A 23,458-nucleotide genomic window follows, 5' to 3' on the forward strand; every position below is an offset into this window, starting at 1 on the left:
TGGGTCGATAAATCAGGGTTGTAACCAAGTCACATTGTTCCGAGTCACGAGTCAATCTTACTTTTGTGGTTTTGACTCGAGTCAAGTCGAGTCATTTTCAATTCATCACCGAGTCGAGTCCGAGTCCAAGTCACCGTTTAAAGGCTCAAGTCCGAGTCATGGTGTTATGACTCGAGTCGAGTCCAAGTCACAGTATTGAAGTCATGTTCAACTCATGTTTTCAATCCTGAATTAGCTTATAGCTTACAGAGAATCAACGAATTCATTCTACATCTACATGCTATCTGATATAGAACCAACGAATTCACGTCTAGATACCAGCTGATAGAGAATCAACAGATGCATGTTTATGTAGACGTACAGTTTTTCTTTCACATTGCCAGGTGGTTGACTGAAAAAAGGTCAGCTTTCCTGCTCAGCCCCGGAACGTTACTAATATGAGAGGAAATTTTGGATTAACTACAAACAGAGATTTTCGAATTTTATCGGCCACCTCATGATATTGTTATATTGTGTAAAAATATGATTCATAGCAAATTTGGCTCAATTCCAACTAGAAAAAGCGAATTTATTAGAGTGGAATATTTTGGATATGAAAAAATAGTCGGCTTACTACTAGCATGTAATTATATCATATGAAATAATTTCTCACCAAAAACACTCCCTTTATTTTCAAATATAGAATTTTCTCCTTTCATATCATTGATTCTAGTTTTTAAAATTAAGCCAGATTCAGTGTTTTTTTATGCAACATAACAATTTTACCAAGTAGCCACCCAGTAAAATAAATAAGAAGTTATTTTTGAACAACCCTATTGTACAAAAATCACACAACATAAGCCATTCATTATTACTCACGCGCACAATGCACATACCTAACAAAACGTCAAATGGATGGAGTGTATTGTGTGTTTTCACTGACAGCAGATCAAATCAATGATGAGTTACAATTCAAAAATACTAAAGGGGAAAGGAAATCCTCATATATGTTATAGCGGCATGACCTTAGAATAAATCCACATCTACTGAAACACGTTCCGCTGGTGCACTAGATACAGGAATTGACAAGCATTTTTGAACCACATTGAAGAGCACTGGATACTCATTATTTCTGGTCGCCCAATAATGCAAAGAATCATCGCCTTCAAATCTACACATGAGCTTATCAGTCTCTTCCAAGTACTTGACCATCTGAGTCATTTCATTGCCTCTAATTGAACTTTGCTTCGATTGCTCGCTTGTATAATTGAAAAGTATCGAGTACTTTTATTGAGGAGGATCTATTACCTCTTCATCACAGGATAATTTTGTACAATGCTTTGCTCTTATATGTGCCATTGTCTATTTATTTTACGGCGGCATATCTGATATCAGACGAGTGCAACGAAAGCAGTGGCGTCAAATAGCGATATTGGCAGAATTCGTCATATGCGTTGATCTAGCCAGTACGATTCGCAAATTTCTTCATCTTCAAGTCATATAAAATGTGCCGAGTCAATGACTTGGGTCGAGTCATGTGTAATGACTCGAGTACAAGTCGAGTCAATCCAAATATTGACTCGAGTCGAGTCGAGTCATTTTCCATTTTCAAGAAAATGACTCGAGTCAAGTCGAGTCACCAAAAATTCGTGACTCGAGTCTGACTCGAGTCGAGTCATGACTCGAGTCATTACAACCCTGCGATAAATACAATTCATCGCGCACTATCGGATAGCTTTCATTATTGTCGGAGCTTGTGATCCGTCATATACGTTGCGCATAATGTCGTCGGGTGTAGCGTCGATAGCCATTTGCAGGTTTGTATATATTCTTCCAGATTTTGCATTCTATTTGAAAATCCATTTACGTTAATCGACGTTAGTTTCAATAGATTCGTCATCGATTCTGTTAGGAGAATTGTTGCGTTTGTTCTTCTCAATATTATTCGGCTTTTTCGCTTGGCTGCTTGCAGTTCCTCTGGTAGTCACTCTATCGCTGCTTGTCTGTTTATGAGGTTTCGTATCCGACGGCTTTTTGATGGCTGGCTTTGGGGCCATCTGTATTTCTCTTTGTTTTTCAGAATTGTAGTTTTCCAACACGGCTTGCGCTGGCTCGGTTTCTTCCTGTGTTGTGTCTGCATTTTTGAATGCGGCGTCAGTTGGGGAGTATGTTTTGCTAATTGCCTGGCTCGTCTGCCTTGTTTCATTCTTCTTCATGTCGTCATTCCGGGTTGTTTTCGGGTCAACCGTATCTACTGTTTCATTGTTGGCTATTTCAGCATCTTCAGGCTCGGTCATATGCCCGGGTTTGTCTCTTCGAAGTTTGGACCTGCATTCATCTGCACGGTGACTCAGTTGTTTGCACATCGTGTATTCCAATTTTTCATTCGGGCATTCCTTCACAATATGTCAAGTCAGATTGCAGTTGTAACATCGCTTCTGATAACGTCTTCAGCTGTTCTGATAAGGCATCCATTCCATACCCATCAACTTTTATATGGTATAGGGCATGTTTTCTCTTCTGAATTCTTCCACCCATATGTTAGTGAAACCATTGTACCAGTTCGTGTTTCTTCTGAAGACTCTGGTCTGGTTAATAACCGTCCCAAAACCATATTCACTCAATTGTTCGGCTATATCCTCCTCTTTGGATTCGTATGGCATTCCTTTAACAATGAGGTGTGTCGTCGGACGTCTTGGGAGTTCGAAAGTTATATTGCGGAATTTTGCTTCATTAGGATTTTGTCTCATCTGGTGGTACAATGCATCTCTCAAGTTTTTTCCATTGGTTTCTGTGATCAAATTCATAATCCATATTCCGTTCCTCAGCTCATATAAGCCTGCAATGTATTTGTAGTATTTACTTGTGATGCTGTTGCGTTGTAATTCTTCAATTATTGAAACGAACTGAATGTCTTCATTTCCCTTTAAATAGAAGGTATTTGACCTGGTATGGTTGAACATCGGTGTTTCCTGATTGGTTTTTCTCTGTACTGTTGTATTCTCTGCTCTTTTCGTTACTGTTGCATATGATACCTGTGCAACATTTCTTTGTGCATCGTTTTGTCAACTTTGTGCGTCTCCATGGCCGTCGCCATGTTAATCGGATAGGTCCTGAATGGTTACGTCGTATATCCAGCAATCCAGTGTATCCAATATCAAGTAAATCCAGTATATATCGACGATATCCAGCAATATCTCGTCCTTTCCCGTTGTAAACGGGTCCAAAAGCTAGTTATATTCCTCAGCGTCGAAAACACGTCTTCCCGGGCCGGATGAAATCGTCTGGTGGACCTTATCCGGTCGGCCGTAGTGTGTTTGACAGTCCTGCTATATTGTAAGGTCGGGGCGGCTATCTGGTTGTGTGTTGTAACCAGGTCCGAAACAGCATTTTTCAGCCCCCTTTCTCCCAGAAAAGCACTGATTTTAAGCCCACAATAGGGTATCGGTGCAACAGCTTACTATATGCACTGCTTACTATATGCATCTGGTTGTTAAATTTTGTGAATGAATTCTGTCAATGACATTGGTTCTTCCATATATTACTATAAAGTGCAACAGCAGGTTGCACATCCGGTGGTGCACATCCGACCTCATTTCAAATTTGAAAATGATCCGTGGTCCAACTCAAAAATTGATAGGCTGATTTTTGATTACTAAAAAGGTCAGCTTGCCCAGACTTACTCATGGCCTATTTTGGAAGCTGATAACGCCCAACATCTTCGGGATCCTCAGAATAAAGGCAAATAATCCCCAGGATTAGAACAACTGTCTTTGACTAAAGCTTCCAGACGGCCTTTTGGCCTCGGCGGTTCGTGGTTCCCATATTAATATCAATATACGTTGCACTAAATCATGCGCAGCGCGAAGAAATTTCAAATAGCTTTATAAATCTGCTTAAAAATTTTGAGCCTACTTCAATCCTTCAAAATTCCAGACATTTAGGGATATATACGCCGATCTACGAAAAATGTGGCTGGCCCCTGGCTACGCCAATAAGTCGGAACTGATATTTTAGTCATCAAATTTTGGCGGTCAGGCCAATCAAATTTTGGTTATTTGGTTTTGCTAATTAATTTTTCTGATAATAAAATCTTATTTCGAGAATTACCCCGCGGGCCACTCCAAACCTTCTCGCGGGCCACGGGTCGGCCGCCCCGGCCTATAGACTATATTGACTGTGATATAAACTGAACAAGGAGTATATAGGGCGATGCATCATATTGATTGTAGAAATGTCGGATCAACTGCGTCGTAACGACAGATATAACGATCTCCGTTGTGCTAATGTGGTGACGATTGGGCACCGCAGATGTTTGATTGAATATTGCTGATAGGCGACATGTACCTGTTGAACTGATGGAAGATCTAAACAGGCTTTATTCAGGTCATGACTCGACTCGACTTCAATAAATCTGTGTATCGACCCGACAAGTCATATGACTCGCCACATTCTATGTGACATAGTAAAGTCTCGTAGATCAGGACCGAAAATTGAAAAATAGGCTCAGGAACTGTCCTTTATCTGTTTGAATAAACATGTTTAGAGTGAAACCGGGCCCTTCGATATCATCCAGGAGTTTCACAAAAGTAAGTTGAATATATGACATGAACTCGATACTCAGTAAACACTATTACTCGGACTTAACCCGTTGCTCTCTAACTTGGATTTGGACTTGACTTGGTTGTGAATTGAAAATAACTCGACTTGACTCGAACCAAAACTACAAAAGTCAAACTAACTTGTGACGCGGAAGCATTGTGACTTGGTTACAATCCCGGGTGAAAATATTTCATACTGTTGAAATGCGTCATCTTTACATCGCCTGGAAGCCCAGGTGTGTGTGTGATTTCAAGAACCACAATAAGTCGTTTCGACGTCTTCCTATCATTTCATTGCATCGGAATCGTGTGGCGTATTGATCAGATGAAATTGTTAGTATTAAACTTACTGATTTTTTCAAAAATCATTACGAATCAGACTCAAACTCATCGGATACTGATATAAGCCATACTGCCCATACATATTAGCAGTCTCATATTTTTATTACTCGTAATGGCGGCTCCCAACATCCGTCGTATTTTGCGTATATAGTCCGACCGATATTACAATAATGAACGGGTATCGTTGTTACCTATATAACATAATTTCGACGATAAAGTGATATTCTTACCCGATATCAAAATGTGACAGCAATAATATTAATAATCAACGGATTATATTTTCATCTGAACAAGACACACACAATGTAGGCAACACTGTACAATGCGATTAAAAGACACAATGCGATGTAATGAACAGATAGGAGGATGCCGAACGAGCAGCTGCGGTCTCTTAAACTAGCATCCACCTCGACCTAGTACCCGATGTCACAGTTATTTTTCGATGTAAATATCTATTCCGCGGCTCCTTCCTGCTCTTTCCATTCCTTTTGAGTGCGTTCTTTCATTGGGTCTTTTTTCTGTTTTTTTTTTGTCGCGGTCAGAACAGCGACTGGGAGAGTAGGGTTACCATATTTTGGAATAGTGAGATGAGGACACTTGTACAAAATTTTCAGACTTGGAATTCCGGAGGAAAATCCTGTAAAAATGGTATATTCCTTCCTTCGTGGTCGGTTGACCAAAAAAGGTCATCTTTCCGGCTCAATTCCCGTAATAGCCGCCGGTACGTTACTTCAGTGCTGATTTACTGTATATCACTCGAATTTGACCCTATATTTAAACAAAATTCTCAAAAATGAGGAAAAAATCTCAAAAAAGAGGAAATTTTGGCGTCGGCCGAGGACACTTTAAAAAAAAGTCAAAAAGAGGACGAATCCTCATAAAAGAGGACGTATGGTAACCCTATTATAGAGGAGCCCAGATAAACCTCCGACGCGGAATCGAGCCAGGGCCGCGCTTATCGTCACCTCCACGCTAACTCCGCCGCAGACTTCTCGGGCCGGCATCCGTGCAGTCCACCCTTAGTGAGAGCAATTTATAAAAAAACGTACTACCTGATATCAGCATCACTTATTTACAATAACACCGCAGCAGAGTAGAAAATTATCAGTTCCATTCACATATACTACTATAGCGGTTGTACTCAGCAGTCTGTCCCTGTAATTGTGCATGACTCTGCCGCATTTTTGTCTGTCAATGAACTACTACTATGACAGGGGTGCTCACTGCTCAACCTTTGCTACTCAAGACAACATTTCGATTACTTCTGTGTCCTACACCCGCATGCTGGCGTAAAAGGACCACCCAAAATAGCGATCATCGAGCCACTGTTATATGCATGCATGCAAAGTCGACTACTCTGGGCTACGGAGATTCCATGACAACTTTAGTTGTCGTTTAGGTGCGCCTGATCCTCGTTTGCCGCCAATCGATTCCATAGTGATACGTTATAATAGCTTACTGGAGATAGGCTGCTGTTGTCATTCCTATTTCTGATAAACGGACTGCTTGTCTTTGTCTTTATTATCAATTCAGAACTGCTTACATCGTATTAAGAACAAAATGAACTTTATTGTTAATGATTGCAGCGTGCTCGTCGAAGTAAACTCCAATTCAATTCTTTTCAATTCGCTGCTAACAATTTCGTATTATCAATACACCACAAGACTGCGATACAATGAAAGATCAGAAGGTGTCGAAACGACTTGAAGTCGTCTTCGAAATCAGACACCCACCTGACCTAGGCGATGTGGAAAAGGAGGCATGGATAGTGGATACTGAATGAAAAGTAAAGACAAAAGGACAGGCGACAAAAAGAGGTGGCATGTGTCGGTAGGCGAAATCGATATTACCCGTTTAATTCGAAATGGCTTCGCAAACTCGCGACGTCTTGACCAATTCACGACTTAACGCAAAAGTCAGGCGATGTGTCGGAAGTCGGGATCGATGTGTCTGGTCGTGGTCCGGTAAACTAACGCGCTAACTGGTATTGATTGCTTTAAAGTGAGAGGCACCAACTCGCAGCCCACGGACCGTGGTCGAACCTGTAGTATTATGCGACCCGCGGTCTGTTTTGAGAGTTCGACAAAGTAGTTGCACAATGCAATTGCCATTGATGAAAATACTTTCAGTTTCAACCGAGGCTGCGGAGCTGGCACAAATTCGTAACTGCTTCAGCTCCGGCTTCGGAGCTCTCGTCTGTGATGAATTAGTTCCGGTTCCAGCTCAGGCTCCGTAAACTATCGAATGGTTCAGTCATCATGTAGTCAATAACTACCGCTGCGTCGGTGGCCGTCGTGCCGAACCGTTATTTTGTTTGAGTATGCATAGTCCTGTGACGTCATAATCAATCTATGTCGACTGTCGAAAACGTCATAATCACATGAGAACTCAATCCACGGCATTGCTGCGTACCACATCAAAACACTATTGCGATGTCTTAATACTGGCGGTGCACTTGCTCATAACAAGTCATACAGTTAACTGTAATCTTGAAATTGTGGGATTGTTCAAGTTTAACTGCAGCAAGCGCATGTCGCGACCATATCAGTAGAAATTCACTTTCTATCAAATATTCAATGGGTTGAAATTAGATATTGATGCGCTCGTTACCAGTCCGTTCGGTGTCGATCAAGTTTACCGGAATAAAGAATATCTTCCTTCAAAAGAATCGAATTAATGCAGAACTAGGGCCACTGAGAATTTGGTGCGCAGTGCACTGTGTCAGTAACGAATTAAACTATACAATTCAGGAATACGACTGTTTCAAACGGGCAAGAATATATGCCCAAAACAGATCATTACATACATGCAAGCGCGCATTCAATGACTACTTCTTCTCTATTATATCCAACACCATGGGTTCGGGCATCGAAATGACCAGCTCGCATCGCGAAAATTGTTCGCGGACTTAAACGGCGTGTCGGCGTTTACGTTCGCAGATCCTTACAGCAATACACGATCATACGCAGGATTTAATTCCAATTCGCACGCACACACAATAACACACTGTTGGATTTCGCCGTATGATTAAAAAGCTATCACCAAAGAACGGGCATTTGCTCGTATAATTGGGAGAGTAGACGGCGTACGGCAGGGGTGGGCAAACAACGGCCCGCTGGCCGCATGCGGCCCGCAACACCGTCTTGTGCGGCCCGCGAAAGGCTCAAGAATTGTATCTAAAATAATGAAAAAATGCGCAGTAAAAATCTAATTTTGCAGGACTCGATTATACTTTTTCTCATTATATTTCACGAGGATAATTATAAGTTATATTCCGACTTTTAGTGTATTTTTATTTCATTACTGGTGCGATAGCCCGACCTCGAGGCCCACGCATTTTAAAAGGTTTTAATTGCTAAACATTACAGAAAGTCAGAATGGGAATGACGACAGGATCACAAGTGTAATTTTGCATTGGCCACTCCAACAAGTTTAGGCTATTTCTTTTAGTACTGTATACTTAGAAAAACCGATTGGAGCATGTGGTAGGTAGATTCGTTCTGAATATGTGCAGAAGTTTTTATATTTATAAAGTCTGTATATCGCATATTTTAACTAACACGGTTATGACGCTGTCAGCATTGTGTGTCTTGGAGTTGAACTAAAAGTAGAATCAGCAAATCTAATAACAGATCACTGCTCACAGATTCAAATCGGGACAACCGACTTTCATTCCAAGTTTTGAAAATTGGTAATATTGAGGTTGGCCAGCGGCTTATGAAATCTCGCCAATGTTTCTGACGCTTGTACCATATCCACAAATCAATGGTTGGTTGGTTTTAAATATTATATATATAATTTCCACATAATCACTATATAATCAAATACCAATATTGCGTTTTGGTTTATAATCTCAATTTTATATAGTGCGGTAGGCGAATGGATTTAGATGTCGAATGCTCGGTCCAAGAGTGTTTTTGTTTACAAACTAGTTACTGATGAGGACGATTCACTTATATTATATCCATATTTATTCGGTCGCTATATGACAGTGGTTCTCAATCTGGGGGGCGTGGAAGCATCTGAAAGGAGGCGCGAAGCCGCAGTAAACTGAATTTTTTTTCGCGCCTGGCGCGATTGCCTCCAGTTCATGGTTATTGCTCTGTCTATTGTCTATATTTCATATTTGATAATTCGCTCGTCTACAGCCATCAAACTATCCGTTGGGATTGCTAGCAATCTGTTTTCTCTCTTGGATATTTTGTGATATCACGATAAAGGGGACGCGAAATTTTTCATTATCATAAAGAGGGGCGTGTCTAATAAAGTTTAAGCACCACTGCTATATGATTATGTAACAATATTGCCTTTTGGCTAATAATCTCAATTTAATATGGTGTGGCCCTAGAATGGATTTAGATGTTGAATGCGGCCCGCGAGCCCAAAGGTTTGCCCACCCCTGGCGTACGGTATCTCTGCGTGCGCGCCTCCAAATCGACATGCACAAGTGCAGCAAGGTCACGTTTATCCTCTGGCGTCGCTTCATCTAATTCGGTGTTTTCAAACTTTTTCCCAATTGTGTGCCACAAATATTTTTACCACGAGTCGTACCACTAACTTGTTTTTCACTACAGGTCGTACCACCAGAATTAATTATTTTACTTGAATGTACCGGTGTCTATTGGTTATTCCTGTTAGTACTATACGCAACACCAACGGATAGCAAGAAAGCGCCATCAAATGAGATAATTGCAACTGTTTCTTATGCAGACGCTAGCCAGTCTGAAGTACGACATTACTCACAGCACTCTTCGCGTACCACCTAAGATTGAAGATCTCGTGTACCACTGTGGTACGCGTACCGGCATACGACACTTTGAGAACCACTGGTGAACTACTCATTACATAATTTGCCTAGCTCACATAAGCACCAGTCCCATTTTGTGAAATACATTGTGATTAATATTTTCGAATCGCTCTATTGGCCATCAGTGTTGTGGTGATGACGAACTTGCGGAGATGAACAATAACCACGTCTTAGAACACAGTAATGCATTGCAGATCTCGCATACCCAGGTTTAGCGGGTTATGTATACACAATTTGAACATGCTTAGTTTTAAAAAGTTGGCGCCAACGAGGCACCAATTCTTAATTTTTTGCACGATTATAGTAAAATTTCGTGAATTCAGCCATAAGTATCAGCATATAGCATCTTATAAAAATACATCGAAGCCGGAGCTACTTTTCAAACAATCGGCTCCATCAAAATTTTATTTAGAGCTTCGGCTCCAGCTCCGGCCGAAAATACACGGATCCGGTCCCTGCTCCGGCTCCGGCTCCGGCTCCAAATCCCTGGTTTTAACATGTCGAGCGAGATGTGAACCTTTTCTTCTGTCGCTCTCAGCATAATTGTTATTTGCTATAAAATGGCCCTGTCGATAACAAGAGGACGACAAAAATTAATGAGGGGGGGGGGCATCACACTGACGTGTAATGGCACTGGAGCTAACAATGACCAACAGTAACCCTCGCTATTCTAAAATCTATCAGACATACACTCATTGTTTGCAAGCTCCGTTGCGTCAAGGAAAAGACAGCAATCAGACGAGAAAAGGATAACCCGGAAAATTGTAAGACTATAGGGTGGGTATTTATGGTGTTTCGAAACACATATGTTTTATAGAATGTTCTAAGCAAATTATATTTGAAAATATATATTTTTTTAAGTTGTATAATTATGCCAGTTACAACACCAATGCGTCGCCGGTTTGAGGTCGACTCTAGAAATCCTTCCTCAGTGTTGGAGGTTTATCTAGGCTCCTCCTCGCCATCTCATCCGCGTAAGCGGTGTCATATAAAAGCTTAGAAGTGGGTACTGCTACTAGTCGGCTGATACGGATAAAGAAATGAAGATAACCGGCCTGGTAAATGACCAATATGACCATAGTAGTCGTTTACGCTATCTTGACGAAAATCCTCATTTCAACTTGTATTTTAGCAGAAATTAACGGTTTTACTACTGCTTGAGTACCAATGATGATTACTGTGACACACTCCGCCTGTAAGATATAAGAAACAGATCAACATTCCCATTTCCCAGTCTTGCAATCGCAGATTATGGTTATCTAACTCCCTACAACCACGATGTCTGCACTTTCTCTCGCGACACGACGAAACGAGAGAACTGCGCATGCCTTAGACCAGACATGCACACACCCCCGTCGCCACACCATGCAGCACAGGAGTCGGCTACTGAGAGACTTGACACCCCGAGAGGAAATGTGTCGTGGATCGCAGGCTCATTGTTAGTAGCAGAGAAGCGCGCGATCTCATATCGACACTAGAAATAGTATTTTATAATCCTTTGATTCTTCTATGATTCTTCTATGCGATAATACGCATAATATTATGATAGTCTACTAACGTAAGGCTAGATAAGTAGATCCCATCGTTACGCTTGGTCATGAAGTGTCTCTTACTGCTTAGAAAACTAAAATCAGTATAATTGGTGGGGTTGTGCTATTGCTGGCGGCCCGAGCACTAGAACTTGATCTATCTGGTCTTAATCGAAAGCTAATTTCGGACTGGATCCGAAAATTGAAGTTCAAATATGGTCAGAGCAATGGAACCACCCAGAAACAGCCCTCAAAGACTAAAAATCGGCAATTTTTCAACTATGGGCGCACCGAAACACAATGACCTTAGCAATGACTAATTTCGTCGAGCGATTATTCGTAACATGGCAGATTCTCCGACTTTGAAGTTATTTTTTTTTTTTTGGGGGGGGGGGGTCCACTGCCCTGGTCATATTTTACCCTCTCTTTTCGGAATCAGTGCGAAAGCAGCTTTCGATTAAGACCAATTATCTTGATTTCTAGCGCTCAGGTCTCCAGCAACAGTACTACCAATCATGCTGCTTTGAGACGGTAAGTAAGAGACAGTTAGAGACAGTAGAGACACTGCTTGACCAAGCGTAACGACGGGAGTTGCGTATCTCTCCGTAGGTAGGTAATCTATGGTATTATCCGGTATCTAATGCATAAGTGATCTTGAGTTGCAGTGGAGGCTATTCAAATCGAAGTTTTGAACTCTAACAATCCAGTCTGGTAACAAATCTAGAGCAAGACGTTGACGACCCGAATTTAGATGCCTGAAAGGAAGATAGACTTGAGTTCGTTCAGATTGGTTCACTAACTGCGACCTGGCATTGCAGCATTGCACGTTTGTTTCTTGTCCCAATTATCTCAATTGTGAGTTTGAGCGATATTGGCAGATACGGAATGCGGATTGGTCCGAACCATGAACGATTTTTAGCAAAGATCCAGTAATGCAGTACTTCTGAATAACTATGAACAGAAAAAGTAAAATACGAAATGCATTTATTATTCGGTAAGTCGGACGGAGAATTCGCATTTTTATGTCTTGCTAACTTGGTTCTAATGTGGTGATAGCAAGTCGAAGGCAGCGGAAAGGGTTACACTGGTCACCGGTCATGCATATGTGAAATCTATTCTTTACAATCCTCATGTTTGAAAATGCTGACTCACAGCTGTAAATAGACCCAAACATGTAATGGGAACAAAACATTGCACCTTATTTTTGCAAATCAACTATCATGGATTGGGGTTTGATAAAAAACTTAATAAAGAGTGACACAGTTAAGATCCGAATTCGACAGATAAGATCCGCTAGTTTAGTAACCCTGGCGTATGCCATTACATATCACGCTCGAAACTTCGGAATAACTATCGATAAGGAACCAGTAAACAATATGTTGCCACGTACAGAGATACACAGTATTACGCAGCGGAAGAAGTGAGAGGAAATGACCAACATTTCATCTCCACTGCATATTATAGTGCTCAACGTACGACGCGATGCGTCTTCACGATATAATTTAGTGTTGCCAGTGCCGGAAGCAGTAAGGATAATAAAATTGTTTGGTAGCTGGAAATTATGTACAATTGTCTGTTTGATCGCATACAAGGCTTCCATCCGCACATGAGTAAATTGATAATAGCATTTGGAATACTTATGTTATTGAAATAACATATTATCATCGTTAATTACTTAGTATAAATAGTAGAGGCTATGGAGCTTATTACTTTCAAGACTTCAGTTGCAATATTACTGTATAGCTGAGGATGGAAAACACACCCTTCTAGAGGGAAATTTAGATATGATTACTACAGAGAACTGGCTGGTAGGCACCAGTAGCGATTGCCATCTTAACGGAATGTGTATAATACTGAAATCCGAATCGCAATTTCGCTGCTATTTGGAGCTCAGGAACCTATCCATTGCGGGAACCGTAAAGTCAGCAAATTTTATTTGCATTTCGATGCTATTCATGGAATTTTGCGTAACTTCATTTGCCGTGCCCTACGCGCCAAAACTGTGATTTTTGCGGACACGCTGACTGTTGAGACGTCATAATGTCTGAATACCGTAAGCGTGTACGCTGTTTCTACAAGCAGGACCACTAGCTACAAGTGCGGAGCGGATCGACAAATTTTCTGGTCCGGCTCCAATCCGGTTGTTCAATTATATGGTCCGGCTCCGATCCGGCTCCGGCCGTATCAGGAAAAAGTACTGATCCGGCTCCAATCCGTCTCAACAGTCGGCGTGTCCGCAAAAAATCACAGTTTTGGCGCGTAGGGCATGACAAATGAAGTTAAGAAAAATTCCATGAATACCATCGAAATACAAATAAAATTTGCTGACTTTACGGTCCGCTCATTGGATAGGTTCCTGAGCTCCAAATAGCAGCACACTGTGCACTCCACTGAAATCGAATGAGTTGGTAGTCGCCCGAAGAACCTTAGTTTTGAATCGCTTGTGTACTGTTCTAACAATCGCACTGCATTAGATGTCATCAAGCCACGCACTCGTGTTTTGCGGCTTCGTTGTGCGATTACGCATGCACGATTGTCAGCAAGCCGGATCCTTAGGACTCACCGCGAATCCTATAACAATAGCTGGAAAATCGGTATCCGCCTACATCAGAGGTCTCAAACTCAAATGTGTTCGCGGGCCAATTTCTTATTTTTGAAGACGCCGCGGGCCGCATCACCAATAGTAGGGATATTCAACGCAGAATTTCCAAGTAGGCCTTATTTGACGGGAGCTTGAAGATAGTCCTTCCAGAAACATCATAAAATTTGATTTACTCTTGTACTATTCACGCTTGACACGGAAAAGAATGTTTTCAAATATTTGAATAAAATTGTTTTTATGCTGGGCATTATTTGTTCAAATAATAAGTTATAGACATCGTGCGGCAGGATGCATAATGACATCGTTAAACTGTCTAGTTATAATATTGCAGCTATAGTGGACCATTGACGTGCCGCAGTTTTATGCAGAATATTTTAAAATCTACTGAAGATTGATCTGATATCAGAGCATTTGAGCGGTGTAGCCTAATCCAGGCTGATATAGTCGTGATCAGTTGGCTATTGTTACTATCTCATTGCCAAAAGTCAAATTAAATCAGCGTCAGATTTTGCCTTCGATTATTATTGGGACATATCGATACCAGCTTGAATATAATCATCATTGAGCCATATTAATAGCATTGTTTCTTAACCTTAGCGATCGCACCCCTCGTGCTTCCAATAAGATTTCTCGTAGCTCCTGTTCATTTTCAACACAATCTCTGATTGTACCTATATTAAAATTCGTGTACCTATATTAAAATTCGAAAGCCCATACACATAAAATCGCGCGTAGCGCGACGACCGTGCATTTTCCAGTGGAATAAATTGGCCAGGAAAATATTCCACAGCATATAGGACTAATTCCGCAATGCATCTCGTACCCCATGGTGTTGTTGTTGTTTATTAAAAAGAAAGATTTGGCGCTTATCACACCCCATGGTGTGGTGCTCCGTACCCCGAAGGGGTCTACGGACCCTGGTTAGTACCCCTGGAATAGAAATACCGAATGGCTGATGAATTCATTGGTGTTACAGCTGATGAGCGTGCTACTAATACTTACTTGCCACCGATAATAGCATACAGCATACCAACTATACGTCAACGTCACGGGGGTCATATAATGCCGATGGTTGCCATACTGACCTGATTAAATAGCTATATATACCCTACTCAACGCAAGCTACGACCTTTTGATATATTACTATTCCCCATGACAGTTTCATAGATTGTTGCAATCGTAGGATTGCCAAGTCACCGTTCCGAGTAGCAAGTCATTCTCTGATTTTAACGTTTGACTCGACTCAACTCGAGTCATTTTTATTTAATCCCCCAGTCCATCCGAAATCGAGTCATTTTACGGAAGATCGCATGTTTTATCATAATGAACTAGAAATGTGACGTAATAGCATAGCTTCTACCGCATGGTAGTTCAAGAGTGATGTGACAGTGTAGCTTGTTGAGATTTCAGTGTTTTATAGTTGTTTTAGGGTTAACTTCAAGTTCTTTTATCTAAAAAAGATATGTGGCACTGGAATATATTGTCGAATACTTGAAATGTCAAAATGCCGTCGCGGGCCGCACAAAATGTTCTTGAGGGCCGCATGCGGCCCGCGGGCCGCGTGTTTGAGACCTCTGGCCTACATGATACTCACTGGTGTGAAATTTGATAATTGTGAGCTCGCTGCGAGCTCGCGCTGAAGCGGGCGTCGTATATGGAGCACCGAAAGTTCACATTGTCACTGAAACACTTGAAATGTGTCTTAGCCTACTATGCAGTCGGTGGTTCACATTGCACTGATAATTTAGCATATATGCGTATCTCAATGCAGGGCTCCGCTGCTCGGCATGACTGCACTTGTCCAAGATCCCATATTGCCTCACTCTTAGCGAAAATGTCTGTATTCACAATCGTGTACCGCCCGTGATATACGGCTGTGAATATGAATTATACAGCCGTGGCACACGAGACCAGAACATGCCACAGACTAACATCATGGTATAAATGAAACACAACATTTTAATCCAAATAATGCTTGGACGTAGGGACGTAGGAAGGAAGGTATGTACGTAGTCATGTATAGTTGTATAGCCTACATACATCATCGGCCCTTTTATTTTTTAACCTTTCGATGAATTTGAAAACGTGGTTTTAACTTTAAATATGAATTTAATCTAACGAGATGATGTGAAATGAGATACCCAATCTGGCAATATCGGTTTAGCTTCTCCTGTGTAACTTTACGTGTCGATTAATATTCTAATCACTTGCCCTTTCAACCGGTTTTATTTAACTTTCTGATACACAATATCAACAGATTTCAATCCTCAGATACCTAAGGTTACATAATAACTACCATCTAACTTTACTGCACTATTAGGCCTACTTCATTCTGGTTTGGCGACATCAATCATGGCCACTACATCGCTGGACACGTCCTATAACTTTACAACACAAGCTTCTGGTGGTACATGGAAGTCTATGATGGCCGTCGACACTATAGATATTGTCGTCGTGACGTTATACTTCATGGTGACTTTGGGAATAGGAGTATGGGTAAGTTTGAATTTTAATTCACCTTCACGTGATATTGTTCCGATGTAATCTGACACAAATCAGCTCGCGTTGTACGTTGACAAGTTAGAGCAGTGGCACTTGACCAGTGTTCCACGGAACACTAGGGACTCCGCGAGCCAGTTTCTCTTACGTATATATTTTGCGATGATATGTGGGTCTTGGCAATCATGGATTGCGGGTAGGCTAATTAGGTCCGATTATATCCCAATATTTATAAGCTCGTTTCTTAACCTGGCGCGATATCTTCACCGTCGAACTTACTCGACGTCACCTACATATTGTAGCTTCATTTCTTAATGTTGTACGTGGACAACATATGTCTCAGTCACTTTGCTTCCATAATCCATATGATACAACAGCACGGACTGGCAATGCCACTTGCAACATATGTATGTATTTGTATAATCACCATACTGGTCGAGGCTCGGTTGTACGCTACAGATACTGTGATGTGCACTAGCCAAGATTGAACAATGAATATTCTCAAGAACTCATTCAAAATCACTATAAATATTAGAAACAGCTGGCTTCTACGCGAATTATCCGAATTAAGTCACAGCCACCGAAGATATTGTTGGCCAATGGATATTGTCGCAGTACTTTACCCTATGTACTTCGAAAATGGTATCATTTTACATCAAAAATAATGAGGCACAATCGGCACCACCTTTGTTATACATCATTTTTGTGACTTGTGCATTCGTTAGTATGCAAACTATACATCTAAATTAATTCCCCATTCGATCAGTCATCTCATTGACACAGCAGGGTACAGGCAGTGTACAACAGAGCCTCGACAGTATGGCGATTAATGATTATTATGCATGTTGCAAGTGACTTTGAGAGTCCGTGCTGTTGTAGCATGTGGAAGCAAACTGAGTGTCGCAGCATATGTTTACCATACACTACATAAAGAAATCGAGCTACAATATGGAGGTCGCGATGAGCAAGTGCGGCGGTGAAGATATTGTACCAGAAACTTCGCAACGGATTGAGAAACGATGACGAGCAGCCGCGTCATTTAGGCTTCTACAAAATTCATTTAATTGCAGCTCCATTATACAATGGCTTTCTGAAGAAAGGGGTGCGGCTAAAAAAATTTCGATCTGCGCTTCAATTTGGGACAACATCATTTTTAGAGCGCAGTGCCCCTTTAAATTAAATTCTATTCGCGGCCATAAACACTCCAAGCAGCATCCCTTGTTGACTACCCTGCATGAGCGGCTTCATTCGGTCGTTTCATTGGACAGTGTATTATTGTGTAGGCCTGTTGATTGTAATTCATACCCGCACAAAACGCTCGTTACTCGACAATCCGGAAAGGCAGGAATGCAAAACAATTTCCTCAATGCGAGCAACTCATTGAGATGTCAGACCCCGTGGCATAAGAGACGAATTACTGATTACATGCGCACTTTATCGAGCCGTACTTGTAATAATCTATCACTGCTTGATACCATCGGTCGTATTCAACCCTGTTCTTTGGGACTGGTTACTGGTAGGCCTAGGACTGGGCACAATGATTCGAGTACTCGAATCGGAATCGAGTATTAATTGTAATGATTCGAGTCGAGTATTAAAACGCGATTTTTGCAAGTAGTGAAAATATACGCTCCACGCCACTGCAAGTTAATTTATCAACGATAATTATAGTTTCGATAATAGTTTCCACTTCAGAAGGCTGCAAACCTTGATTGGCTGTATCGCAGCATGCGAAACACATATAGTACAAAGCTGCTACCGTTCCTGGAAATAACGTATTTCCGAAGTTATAATCAACCCACAACATGTTACAGAGTGCAATGAAACTGCTATGGTCAAAAACACCAAATAATCTTTAATGTGATGGATAAAAGCCAGGCAATAAACTTTTCGAGGGCGCGTAAACAGTACGAATTTGAACATTGACATCTTACGTACTCTTATTACGTCATAATGAGTGATACTCCAATACTCGACTCGACTCGAAGCATAATGCGTGATTCAGAATCGAATCACTCAGATACTCGATTTTGCCCAGACGGCCAGACCTAGTTACTGGTAGCAGAACCTGCCGACTTTTGTGATAGAACCGGGCGACAATAATAATCTGATTCCCTCACTGCATGCTAGATACATGCGCACTGAATGAATACTCCCGGATAGTTGCGCAATGTCACTTGTCAGTGTGTAGTTAACTCGTTGCTCACACGGCGCGTTGTACAATGGACGGTTACGTAAATACAGCGTAATTTGTCAAATACTGATCCAACACAAAATTGTCAGCGGCACAAATTCTGAATTTATTCGATTCGCTCCTACGAGAACCTTCTATAATCCAATCAATTCATCGCTGCAGGACGGACCCGTAGCGAGCGAATTTCATACCATTGGGTCTTTGGTAGCAAACGGATTCCTACTGATAAAGTCGCGACATGCGCTCAGAGCTGTAGCTGCGGTAACACTTGATAATCGTGCCGTTTCACAAGTCACGATTATAAATTCGACTGCATGACGCGAAATGAATGTGCGCAGCGCGGGAATCAAGTCAGTCGAGTCATTTTCAATTCACCACCGAGTCAAGTTTGTGTACAGGTCAGATAATAGAGGGCCGAGTTCGAGTCATAGTACTTAGACTCGATTCCGAGTCCAAGTCATTTTGTTCACTGTTGAGTTTTTAGTTCAATCCGGTTCAACCCACTTTTTCAACCCTGCTCGAGCGATTTAGAGTGACATAATATAATATGTGTCCTCAATCTTAGCAGTTTCTGGCCCTATTTCCCAATATCGGGACTGAAAGACGAAATACCAATAACATGTTAACAAACTATTCTTCGAAGTTACAACGAACTGTATGTCTTGGCTGCCTATAGTCTCGAATCATATGACTTGGTTCGAATCCAGCGCAATGACTCGATTACAAGTCGAGGCAATGCAAAAATTGTCAAGTCAAATTGTCTCAAGTCGAGTCATCAAACAATCGCGACTCGAGTCATTACAACCCTGCTAATTCTGCCCCGATAAGTATAGGCTTCGTCGTAAAACGGATATAGTCACTTAACCATTATAATATTCCTAATCAATTACAATCATCTTTATTCTCGATCAGAGTTGACGCAAATGGATATATTCACTTGTTCGATGTAGGGATGTCATGTATTCAGTGCTATATTGATTTAATTGTATTGTAATATTATTGACTTCTTATCGACATTATTTCGCGGTTCCCGTTTCAGGCGATGTGTACATCATCACGGAAGAGTGTGAAAGGTTATTTCCTTGCTGGAAAGAACATGGTCTGGTGGCCGGTCGGGGCCTCTATATTTGCCTCTAACATTGGCGCTGGTCACTTTATAGGACTGGCTGGATCTGGTAGGTGATGACATACAAATACAAAATCTATGATGTATATTGTAAATTGCATATGCATACTTCTATGTAGTCCAACGTGCATGGGACGTGTGAAAATTACCGGTTTTGATCCCATCACTTTAACAGGCGCCGTAAGCGGCATCGCTGTGGTTGGATTCGAATGGATTGCGGCTTACATCATTCTGTTTTTGGGTTGGGTATTTATTCCGATTTACGCATCTTCAAATGTGAGTATTTTACACTTCATGTTATATAAAACACACTTTTGGATATGAATCATAGGATAAGATACACAGGCTATATAAGCCAAATGAAATACCAGAACGGTCTGAGTAGTGAGTACTCTTATAACACCTTATCATTGGGGTTGGGTACAATGATTCGAGAACTCGAATTTGAATCGAGTGTAAATTTCAATGATTCTGTTCGAGCAGAGTGACAGGCGATTATTTCGATTACTGAAATTACGCGCTTTTTGTCCCGAATAGTTAATGTATCAAGAAAATTTTAGCTCCGACGGTATTTTCCACTGTGGAAGCTCCGAAAAGCCTCGATTGGTCGTATCACAGCATACAAAACAAGTACCCGAATTTGAATCGAGTGTAAATTTAAATGATTATGTTCGAGCAGAGTGAGAGGCGATTCTTTTGATTACTAAAATTGTGCGCTTTTTGCCACGAATATAGTTAATTTATCAACGAAAATTTTATTTTCAACGGTATATTCCGCCGTGGAAGCCCCGAAAAACCTCGATTAATCGTATCACAGCACAAGAAACATGGAGTACAAAACCACTATCGTGGAAATGGCTTTTCTGTGAAATCGTGACCAACCAACGGCGTCGCCGCTACATCCAATGAACAACGCACGTTCGAAAAGACACCAAATAATCTTTAATGTTGAGTTGTCGTTACCTCTTCATTTCCGTAGAAAACCAATCTCGAGGAGACAGTTCTCTCTTGCTTCGAAGCTTATCATCTTATCACGCTCTCCTGCCGACCATGGTCGCTATTATTTGTATTAGTGTGGTATTAGTGTGCTTTCGATACCTCTCCAATGTACCACTTTTGGGATGGACCTCCACAAATTTTACGAATCGCCGTTTTCACTATACTGTAATAATACAGCGCACAATAATAGCCAGTATTACCAAATACCACAATGGATACTACTCGTACTCATATCCACAACCGTGTTGATATGTTGGATCACGATCACGTTGTAGAATCGGGGAACATTAGGCTGGAAATGTATAAATGTATCGCGTGTAACATTTTGAAGGTTAAGCGAATTAATTTGTTCCATCGTAAGTTTCAAATGGTGTTTTTACCCAATTGATGTCTGCGGTTATATTACTCCGCGTCCTTTTGAAATCAGCCGACTCTGGTGGCATCGGTCAACTTCAGCTGGACATATCTTCATTTTTGTACGTACTACACTGTAAAAAATCTGGTAGATTTACTGGGAAATCTCTGTAAATTTTACCACGAATTACCGGTCGCAGCCAATTACTGCGCGTAGCTTGTCATTTTACATTTTGATATGTAATATTACCTTAATATAGCTGTAAAGTAAGTTACCAGAATTTCTTCGCAAAATTACTGACAGTTACTCGTTACTGCAGTTTACCGGGCTATTGGCAAAATTGATTAGCATCAAAATCGCTGCAGCCAATGTATACGTAGAACTGAATGTTACTGATATATCATTCTAGAGGTGATTTGACCTGATTGAACCTCGTTTGCGAGACTGGGGTCTGTCACACCGAAATTGTTGGCCCTAGTATCAATTTAAGCTTAGTAGGGTACAAGAAATAACTGACAATCGTAGCTAATGTGGTATACCGTAGCCATATTATATTATAAGGCAATGGCTGTACGGCCACTACGGCCAGTCTCGCTGGTTACATTCGTTGTCACGGATAAGGCTGATAAGTTAGAAAATTAGTTCAGGATGTATAATATTGCTCGGGGTAAATAGAAATATCAGCACCGCATGCTCAGCTGACCATTTGTTAATGGCGGACAAGGCGACCTGTAATAGGTTACATTAGGTGACTGCTTTTTCTGATATTCGTAGTAAACAACCAACGCACAACTGTGACATCACAAGCAGCGTCTGGTTAGGTAAGTACAGTAAGTAGTGAACAACACATAGAATATATATCAATTTATACGAAATTAGATGAAAAAAGGGACTATGTGCAATGCTAAATTTTTCTGTATGGAAAAAACGACCCAGATCAAACATTATAACGTGGCCAGTAAATATTATTGGTGTCATGTGTCAGCGGATGAATACCATTTATTTCGAAATCGTTCGGGTGTCGTCTGGCCAGTGGCCATTAGTGAGATTTGAGCAAAGGGTCGAGCGAAGCTTGTTGTGCTTGAAGAAAGTGGACGCGATCGTTGAAGATTCCTAGGAATGCTGAATGGAATACGCATCTTAAAAGGTAATACAGTACTACATAGTATTTGTTACCGTGAATATCTGACTCTGCACACCAGCCCTCGATGACTTAGATTTCATGATTGATATATTTCATTCGCCGCATTCTCTGTTCTATTTTGGGATATTTGTCGACTTATATAGTGACCACATACTCCGCTGCGGAGGAGTTGAAACTGTTGGCTTGGTAATGTCATTTTCGGGCCATAGCATAGATATGTTTTCATCCACTGCTGGATTTGTTTGCCACACAAGCCACCTTAAATTAGGAACCTTTTGCTTCAATACAGAGTCATGAATCTCTGCTATGTCATGTAAAAGGCGGAGCCGTCATCACACAATGTGCCAGTACCGGTACTTCAAAACATGTTATATTTTTGTTAGCCCATTTGTCTTAGTCTTTATAATGTCATGTCCACTGTCCAGGTTAGGAACTTTGCTTTATATAGCGACTTACGCATGAATTCTTTTTAGTGGAACTGCAAGATACTACTTACACAGAAGGAATGAGAACGAGAAAAAGAAACAATTGGAAGTTTGGCCGGTGGTGGAATTAATTCACGTTTTCTTGAGACCACTCGTGTTACTGCATGTCTTCTAAAGAATAATTAGACCTCCAGCAGCAATATTTTTCCATCGATAACCACTTCATCGTGATATCATGAATTAATATACAGTTTGTTCCAATGTCGTTTTGGGGATGCGAAGAAAATGCTGCGATATTTTTGCATCGGGTTGCTTTGCGATAGGTATGGATGTACGTTAGGGTTGTTCAGAATTGACCGACTTTAAAAAAGTCCAGGTTTTCAGTCCGATTCCCATGCCTTATAGCTTAAAAACATATTCTGGCTACTTTTATTCGTAACTCGTCCCCTGCATCCGTGTGCACATTGAACTGAAGAATAGCAGCTGAAAATAGGGGATTCCCCTAAAATCTGAGTGTCACGATTTTACCTAGCCTAGGAGTGACATATAACATGGATTTATGCAGCTGTTGCGGTTTGGAGTGCTACAAAACCCCACTATATAAGGCATTGCTGGTTCAGGATATCATTTCCATGTCCCACACTGCCTTAGAACTGCTCAAAACTACCTAAAACTGATAGTCATTTTGTTGGATCACATATCCTACACCCCTCAAACCTACCCGGCACTGTTCATCAATTTCCTGGATCCCCATGTGCAAGAATACAACTGTAAATGTAACATCCACTTACAGCTACATTATAAACATCACAGGAAACGAAAAAATAAAGCAAAGAAAGGGATCAACATGGCAAAA

The 23,458-nt window shown here is 41.1% G+C and overlaps 2 protein-coding genes and 2 long non-coding RNA genes across 4 annotated transcripts in view; 3 read left to right on the plus strand and 1 right to left on the minus strand.

The window, feature by feature from the left end:
* Positions 1 to 23,458, plus strand: part of LOC145438386 (uncharacterized) — a 226,414-nt gene that overhangs the window by 50,501 nt on the left and 152,455 nt on the right. The gene's annotated exons all lie outside the window — the stretch shown is intronic.
* Positions 1,687 to 2,403, minus strand: LOC145437670 (uncharacterized). Its single transcript, XM_080314954.1, has 2 exons — positions 2,079 to 2,403; positions 1,687 to 2,036 (listed from the first exon to the last, which is right to left on the minus strand). Exons 1-2 carry the CDS (start codon positions 2,343 to 2,345, stop codon positions 1,848 to 1,850), a joined length of 456 nt encoding a protein of 151 aa, XP_080171080.1. The 5' UTR covers positions 2,346 to 2,403; the 3' UTR covers positions 1,687 to 1,847.
* LOC145437671 (sodium/mannose cotransporter SLC5A10-like) overlaps positions 15,952 to 23,458 on the plus strand; it is a 40,966-nt gene continuing 33,459 nt past the window's right edge. Inside the window, exons 1-3 of the mRNA XM_080314955.1 lie at positions 15,952 to 16,356; positions 19,593 to 19,728; positions 19,855 to 19,955. Coding sequence (XP_080171081.1) covers positions 16,213 to 16,356; positions 19,593 to 19,728; positions 19,855 to 19,955 — 381 coding nt within the window. The 5' untranslated portion in view covers positions 15,952 to 16,212. The remainder of the gene's footprint in view (positions 16,357 to 19,592; positions 19,729 to 19,854; positions 19,956 to 23,458) is intronic.
* Positions 21,158 to 22,888, plus strand: LOC145437675 (uncharacterized). Its single transcript, XR_013914712.1, has 2 exons — positions 21,158 to 22,180; positions 22,651 to 22,888. It is a non-coding gene; the product is annotated as an uncharacterized LOC145437675 (long non-coding RNA).

This window comes from Botryllus schlosseri, chromosome 4 (assembly GCF_051294905.1).
Source record: "Botryllus schlosseri isolate E-star chromosome 4, Bs_hap1, whole genome shotgun sequence".
Classification (NCBI taxonomy): Eukaryota; Metazoa; Chordata; class Ascidiacea; order Stolidobranchia; family Styelidae; genus Botryllus; species Botryllus schlosseri.

What these genes read in the sequence shown, in the direction of transcription:
- LOC145437670 (XM_080314954.1), bottom strand. Translation starts at nt 2,345, where the DNA reads ATGTGCAAACAACTGAGTCACCGTGCAGATGAATGCAGGTCCAAACTT. An exon ending in AAACCGAGCCAGCGCAAGCC is followed by an intron (nt 2,037 to 2,078) that starts GTGTTGGAAAAC and finishes AGAGAAATACAG; the next exon opens with ATGGCCCCAAAGCCAGCCAT.